The 8422-nt window shown below is 33.1% G+C and overlaps 1 protein-coding gene across 9 annotated transcripts; it reads left to right on the forward strand.

The window, feature by feature from the left end:
- Nucleotides 1-1320: 1320 nt before the first annotated feature.
- LOC131144182 (uncharacterized) lies at nucleotides 1321-6476 on the forward strand. Of its 9 annotated transcripts, none has more exons than XR_009133762.1 (6): nucleotides 1321-1542; nucleotides 1803-1863; nucleotides 2283-2379; nucleotides 3528-4729; nucleotides 4813-4888; nucleotides 5895-6476. XR_009133762.1 is itself a non-coding variant. In XM_058092645.1 (4 exons), the coding sequence occupies exons 1-4, from the start codon at nucleotides 1473-1475 to the stop codon at nucleotides 3819-3821; spliced, it is 522 nt and encodes a 173-aa protein (XP_057948628.1). In that variant the 5' UTR covers nucleotides 1321-1472; the 3' UTR covers nucleotides 3822-6476. The 9 variants fall into 9 exon arrangements, 1 of the variants encoding a protein (XP_057948628.1); XR_009133763.1 differs by having other exon boundaries at nucleotides 3528-4707; XR_009133761.1 differs by having other exon boundaries at nucleotides 1330-1542; nucleotides 6036-6476.
- Nucleotides 6477-8422: the final 1946 nt, after the last annotated feature.

Genomic DNA, 8422 nt, shown 5'->3' on the forward strand with positions numbered 1-8422 from the left:
TCATAACCTCTATTATTCTTTCCAATGTATCCATTTCAAGTAACCTCCTATGCATATTTCCTTTGTCCTCATTAATCCTTGGGTAATAGTATTCACATCTTCCTAAAATTGTCTTTTAAGGTTTGAGGAGTAAAGGTACTAATGACATTAATTATCTCTTGTCCCAAGACTATCTACATTTTTATGATTGTATCTCCTATTCTTCCCATATTTGTAACATTAACTTTTATGTCTTTGTCTACAATGATTTTTACTCCATTCTTATGTTTTTCTTTTCTAATGTGCTAAATTTTAAATCCTAATTTTTCAAAGTTTCTAACTTTTTCTCCTACCCACTTAGTTTCTTGAAGGCAAAATATGTTAATTTTCTTCTAATCATCGTGTCTAACTATCTCTGAGCTTTTACCTATAAATGTCCCTATATTCCAAGTTATTTATCTAAACCTAATCTCTTGAACTAATTTCTTTACCCACCTTCATCCATAATGATGGAAGAAGTCTTGCATTTTTGACTTCGCACCCAAGCGCCAACATGACCCGTTGCTTTAAGGTGATGGTCTATCCTCTATTGCCTATTTTTCACTAAACCTAGTTGGTATAAATAAGTATAGTGCGTCACTCATAGCGGATGGCCCAATGAAAAATTAGTACAATGCATATCATAGAGACAAGTTTTACGTTGATTGCTAGCTACATAATGCAACCGTCTTTTATTCATCCTTGGGACCTACTATGTGTGAAAAGAGTTAGGACATTGAATGCGTCACATGTGGAGTTAAATGAACAATTATTATTTAAAAATTTTTAAGAATAGCCATGAATGAATAATTAACTCCACCTAATGAATTTATTCTTCTAATATGAATGTCTTGGCCCTTTTGTTGTAGATTTGTCACTATTTTTTGCATGGCTAATGACTATTTTCCTCAACCATAAGAAGTTTTTTCATCTTGTTAGACGTAAAATTTTCTTCTTCTTGAATATATACCACGTGCAGTGAATTTGTCGTTGCATTTTGGGTGACTTATATTCATTTGGCTTGACTTCAATAAAAGTTGCGACCTTGTCACGTGCAACTTTCGCATCCTCTTTAAATTTGTTTTCTTTGTAATAGAGTATCTTTAATGGACAATGCGTTCCAGCTAATCAATTTTTTATTTTAAAGTAAATCACTTAGATATTCTTAAAAGTTTGTTTTTTTATTTGGGAGATTGACAACTATTTGCTCTAGCTATGAACAGCTGTTCTCACCTTGTTCCATGCAACTTTACCACCACCCCTTTACTTGTCTATATAAAGGTCAAGTTGGAGTAGTTTCTCTTCACAAAACAATTCATGCAACTCAACCTTGAAATTCATATTCTAGATAAGGGGGTTCTCCTCCCTTTTCCATACAAGAGATCTAAATGAGCTATAAGTTTTCAATTTAACCATTAGATTTGTAGTGATGAGTTCAAACTTGATTTGCTAATATGAGGTATTTGGCTTATCACCATGAAAGCATGTGGCTTTCTCTACAATCAAATGCGCTTGAACTGCATGGTAATGCTTCTTCCTAGTAAATATTTCTAAAATAATGGTGTGTTTGCTCAATTTTAATATGCAAATTGTTCCTACCTAATCTTCATTATGATTATTACTTCTAGGCTTGATATCCTTAATCTGTAGGTTACATGTTGATTATGAGACCAGGAGAAACATCTCGTCTTTTCTTTGGAAAATTTTTAATCTCATATGTGCAAATATATCCTCTTAACTTCGCACATTATCAATTGTTGTAACTATAAATGCTTGCCATGCAGCTGTGCACAATGAAGTGTTCATGTTGGGAAAAGGGCTGCAGAATGAACAAAAATGGAAATGGTGAGAGATCTAAGAGATTTTATTTTCCATAATGAAAGATATGACTTTTAACATAATAAAAAAGTGCACTGGTGTTCAATTCACTTATGCATTATTATTATATTTCATTTCTATTTTTGGTTCATAATACATGGATTTTTCTTCGATGATGGAATTTTGGGCAAAAATTGCTTCTAGAATTACACTCAATAAAATACTAAACAAAATTATGAATTTGATGATTTTTTATATGTGATAATAGGAAACTCATTAGTATTCACGAAACTTTTCCTGTATGTTGCAAGAAAAGTAGATATTATCATTTTCTCATACAAAGCAACACAATTTCTAGGCAACCTTCATAGGATTTATAAATTGGTTGTGTTCTTCTGCACTAGTTTGAGTAGTGAGGTTGACAACTTTTGCTTTGTATTGTGCAGTTGGGAGAAACAACTTCTGGGAGGAGTGACTTATAGCAAATTGTTTCTGCTATCAAAAAAAATGATGAGAGAAGGAACAAGGAATAGTAAATCAAAGGTAACTATATGAGCAACTCCTAATGTTTGACACATAATGCTTATGCACTTTTTAAGCAAAGGGAATTGTATCAAAATCATGATTGGAGTTACAAAGAAGGATTCCTTATGGGGTGGCCTAATATCCTTGAAACAAAAAATGAAATTGAAAAAAATAAAATAAAATTAAAAGCTTTAAGCATCCAATCAATTCTTTTGGATTAATTTAGAAATGATGATTTTTAGTCCTATTTCCTTTCAACCATGAGGTGGAACTAACTTGATATTGTTTTTGCTTGGTCATTTGGGAGTGTAGGTAGGGTTTGAACATTGATTTATGTAGATTTGAACAAAGTATAAGCCGCCTAAAAAATCCTAGCTTTGAAATGCATCAAATAATGTGAATCAAAATTGCTTAGGATTGAAAAAGCCTGACTCAAACCTGGCCCAATGACTATAGGGATTGGAAAGAATACAAGCAACTCTGACTATTAATGCAATCAAGGATTTTCCACTTCTAGTGGGAGTTTATATGTGTTAGTAGTATTTTGTGTTGTCTACACCCAATAATACATGGATACATTGTTTCGTTCCTTTCCTTTCCTTCCACAGCCACGAAAGTGCACAATAAATGTCTATCAAATTTGCATTTTTGGATTAGGTCCAATTCTCTTTTGTCCCATCTGTATTGGGAAGAGTTTTCCTGTATTTGTTATGATTTAGGAGGGTGATTTTACTCACCTCTCCCCTCTATTTTCTTCTCCATCATTCGGGAGGATCTAAGCTTCTTGCTTGTCGCTCCTTTAATAAATTTACCCTTTTTAAAAATAAAAATACATGGATACATTGAAATGTAAAAATAAAAATAAAAATAAAAATAATAAATAAAAACAAGAAAACTCTAATTAGAGGCAGATGGGGTTGATCAGTAAGTTTAAACCAAATCTAAATTTCTAAACTACATAAATTTTCAATGGTAAGATAAGTGCAAGACTAAGGCTCATACTTACAACATTCCTTTCAATTCTCAATCCAAAACTGGTGCATAATATTATTTTTATTTTTATTTTTATTTTTTCCTCTCACTTAATTTCTTTTATGCTAGCATATGTTGTAAATAAAACCTATTTAGTCATTCTTTAAGTAACAAAGCTCTTTTCTTTCATGCAGAATGGTTTAGGTTTCAACTTTGATGCTCATAATATGGGATATGGTCTTAAACATGAGTCAAATAGGGCATCACAAAGCCAAGGTGGTGGGAAGGGCCACTATACAGTAGAAGAAACAACTCTTGTAACCCCCACTATAGCACCACCGCCCCCCATGCCCCGAGTTTCAGTTGCCTTCTTTCACTCAAATTCCATGTATTATGTGAAACCCATGATAGAATCCCTCACTCCCGAATTAGGCGTTTCCGCACAACATAGGAAAACATTAACATGGGTAAAAAAACCAACATTTTAGTTTATAAAAATTAGAAACAAAGTAAAAAACATAAAATAAAAACAAAATTTTATAATTTGAAACGAACAAAAAGGACTATTTAACGAAAATCATTCTAAAGAGATTGGGTAGGCACTTCGGTGTTTCTTGAGTTGCTATTCTCATCCTCCCTAGTTGTTGTTGTAGGGTGGAATTGGAAGCTCGAAACAGAGTTGTGCAAACTTTTTTCTCTATAAACTAAAGAAATTCCAAACCCATATATACACACTTAAAGTCAACTTCAAAATGCAAAAAAAAGACAAAAAAAATGCAAAACAAAAACAAAAAATGAAAAATGAAAATGAAAAAACAAAAGAAAAAAAAAACATGGGGTGTTTGATGAAGAAGAATTCAAAGGAACATGACAAAGAAAAAAGCATCCTAAGAAAGATGAACAAAGGTTTAAAGCAGCTTCTGTTGGGGGATCTAAGAACAATAATCACACACAAGTAAATATAAACAATAAAAAGAATACTAGATATAACGTTTTTCGATCCAATCTGACCTACCCCCACGGAGCACACCAATCTCACTATAAACTAGAAGAATAAATACAAGGAGAAGCCACTGTTCAACTCAACTCTCTCTCTCTCTCTCAATACTATATTCCTCACACACTCTTCCACGCAGCTGTGTTCTGCACACAACACAACTCCACACACACACACATCTCATTTGTAGCCATGGATGGGGGTGGAAGTCAGCCAAGGTGGGCAAGGTAGGTGAAGGTGGCTACCGATTTCCAACTACTCCAGCTCAAAATTCAACATAAATAGCTGGATTGGTGGCTTCCAACGTCTCCACCAACAGTTTCTACTATGTTCATCGCCTCAAAGACCTCTACTCCTTCAGCAAGCCTGATGAGAAGGTAGCTTTTATTATTGTGTCAAGTGAGTTCTCTTTTTTTCTTCTTTTTCTTGTCCTTTTGGGTATTTTAATTTCATATTTAATAACATTTATGTGTTTGATAAAGGTTGGGACTATTGTTCAAGAAGGAGTTAAAGAATAGTGATGTTGGGTCGCTTGATTGAGTTATACTTTTTTTTAAGGTGAGGTTCTTAAATGCAACTTTTTGTTTTTTATATATATAAAATTTCTATCTTAACAAGGAGAAGGAAGCTAAGAGAGCCAAGTAAAATCTTTCCTTCAATCTGTTCTGCTTTTTCTAAATGAAATACAAAATTCGAAAGCAAGAAAAAAAAAAAGAAATAGAAAAGAACACTCTTAATTATATAACAAGTATCATACCATTGTTAAGTTAAAATTAGCTTTTTTCTATGTGCTTTTTCATCCCAATTAACAAAAGGAGGCAGAGAAAAATCTACCTAGCCTCTTTTGAATGAAGGCGTCCAGGTTGTAATAAGAGATTTACACTCTAACAAGATATATATAGACACCCACACACTATTGTAAATCCATTTTTCATTTAAGAAGGGATTTGTGCCTTTAATAATTAAGAGGCATTTTTTTTTTCTTGCATTTCATTGATGGCAACATTAACATAGGTTTTAGATTTTTTTTTTTTTTTTTAAAAAACGAAGGTAAATCTAAGTCTTCATCATCTCGAGTCTAAGTCTACAATTCAACATATTAATACCTCATTAATTCTATTGTGACTCGGTGTATAACATCATCTCACCTGTTTGTGTATTAATTTTTCTAACAATCTCTGCCAGGGATTTTGTAAAGAAAAATGGATTGTCCAATATTAAACATAAGATTCTATGAGATAGAGCCCTTCTTGAATATGATTAATTGAAAACAAAAGGTCCAAAAATTTTTAATAGAGAGAAACAAAGATCGCAATATTAGAGAAAAAATGGATTTTCCAATATTACATATAATATTTTGTGTATATTTCTTGATAAATAATGTCTTTTTTATTTTTAAAGTTTAGAAAGGAAATCATTTAAAAAAAAGTTAATTTTTAATTTAGTGCAAATTTGTGCACTTTTCTTTATGCTTAGATTTGTTTGGTCATGACTTCATGTTGTGCTACACTTTAAGTGTTTTATTTCTAACTCTGTATCTCTTTCTTTTGGTGCGAGGAACCAGTATGTCTCTACTAAACAGTCCATGTACAATGATGTTAACAATCATTCCTATAAATAAAGAATCAACAGATTTAATTGGACTCGCTTAAAAAATTCGATGGATAGAAGACCTAAAGATCACTTTCCCATGACTTTTGCCTAGGGACGCCTCATCCTCTTGTCGTGCCATGTCCGACACCCAACTCCTCACAGGGATTATTGGACAATCACTATCGTCATCGGCATTTGGTCAGGAATATTAACGATAGGGGTACTTCGTGGTCACTTGGAGGAAGTAGATAACTGCTTTAGAAACCTTGATTCTCTTCCCAACGCCAAGGAGTGGCAATACAACTATTCAATATTTAAATGCTTTAAAGACAACATTTCTAACATATGATGATAGAGATGATGGAACTGAAGACTAGATGCAATAATTGAACAAACATTTTTGAAACAAGGTTTTGTGAATCTTATAATTTTTTGTGGTGTAAATAGGAAGGGAAAATCTTCATTTATAAGAGCTTTTTAAAAGTCGTTGGGTTTGTTGTATATATATCCTATATATACTCATTCAATGGGATTGATAAAAGCAATTACTCAATGTGTATTCTTTTGTTTATTTGCACCACCACTTTATAATTATTATTGAATATCATAAAAATTAGGTGGAAAAATAAAAACCAAGCCTTGAGCCTACAAGTTTATTATTTTCCTCCTAAAATTGAGGTCCTACAATTAGCACAGGATAAGAGAATGGATGATTGCCTGATTGGGTAAATTAGGATGAGTTATGGACTTGCCCCTTTAGACAAAAGATTCGCCCATAAGAGGAGGGCTTAAAAAAGTTTCTAAACGTTTTCTTTAGTTACCCAATGTTAGCTTTACCTTAATCCCAAAAGAGGGGTGAATTGGTATTTTCAAATTTTATCCCCTAGGTTAATCTACTAACAGCAGTATTACGCAAGCCTAAGGTTAATCTAGTGCAGATAAAGTAAATCAATATAAATATACAGTGGAAATTAAACTGCACAATTAATTTAGCTAAGCATGCACAATAAAACAATAAATAGAGATGACACCCAAAAATGTTATCGAGGTTTGGCAAACTGCCTAAGTCCCCACCTTGGCTAACAAGCACAACGATTACCACTATAAGCTCACTTAATGAGTGGAGTGACACCTAAACAACCAGGTCAATTAGCACAGGGCTGACCTCAACCTTTATATACAATCCTTACAAGACTGGATTACCGCCCCCTCAGGCCACGCTTGGAATACAACAAATTTCACAATAAAATTTGCGTACAATCAATATGCTTCTCTACTAAGCAGATTATGTGTCAATGAAATCAATACACTACCGAATGATATGATAAGATAAGCTCAATGGGATCTTAGTGTCTACTCTCAAAGATTTATGCAACTATTGCAATCAGTACGTGAGAGTGTAAGTGATAGGATCTTTGTATCAAAATAATAGTCTCAATCACAATGCAGCAACAAAGATCACAAGCACACTTCAAATATCTCAACAAATATTTTTCTCAAAATATAACACAAGAGATATTCAAAACTGGTTTGTAAAAATTATTTGATCTTTATGTCAAGATGATAATATCAATCAAAAATATAGCAACAAAGATCTTAAGCACTTAAGCAAATATCTCAAAATGTATTTCTCAAAGATAAGCACAAGAGATATTTTTAAAATGATTTGTAAAATATTTTTAGCAACCAAAACACAATGTGTACTCCTTGAGTATTGCAATGACAATGCAAAACCCAAAGGCTTAATGAAATATTCGTAAGGAAGACTTATTAACAAAGTCTCCTAAAGAAACTTGAAGCTTTGCTTTCTAGTAAAATAATATCAATCAACAAGAACAAGAGAGAGCTTAAGCCTAATGAGAAGAATACTCAAACACACTTACAAAGTGATTTTAGCAATAAGTGTGAGAAAGAATGAGTGTATGATGCTTGACAATGAGAGTAGGAATTTTTGAGTTTCAAAGGATTTTTTCTAATTAAGATTACTAATCATTGACTAATTTTTGCAAATAATGGGGTATATATAGAATTCCCCAAGATTGTAATCGTTCAGGACATATTGGTCATTTTAGAAAAAGTTTAAGTAAGATTAATAAAATTTAACAGTATTTTAACCATGGTAATTTTCACCAACCTGAGAGCACCGGTCGACCGAACTTAAGGTTCGGTTGACCGAGTGTCTGAGTTTGGTCAACCGTGAATGTTTTGAATTGAAAAGATGGTCGATTGTCCAAAGATTATTTTCCAAACCTCCGCGGTTCAATCGACCAAAGTGAGTTCGGTTAACCGACCTGGTCGAACTTTAGTTGATCGAGATATTTTGAACTTAAGGGTTCGGTTGACTAGGCGATTGAAATTTGTCACGTAGGGGTTCCGTCAACCAGGGCGTTGCCTATATATTTCTGGTCGATCGACCGAGGGGTCAGCATGTTGACCCGGTGTGAGTTCGATCGACCAGGGTGTTGCGTATATGTTTTTGGTCGGTTGACCAAAAGATCA

This window comes from Malania oleifera, chromosome 12 (genome assembly GCF_029873635.1).
Source record: "Malania oleifera isolate guangnan ecotype guangnan chromosome 12, ASM2987363v1, whole genome shotgun sequence".
Classification (NCBI taxonomy): Eukaryota; Viridiplantae; Streptophyta; class Magnoliopsida; order Santalales; family Ximeniaceae; genus Malania; species Malania oleifera.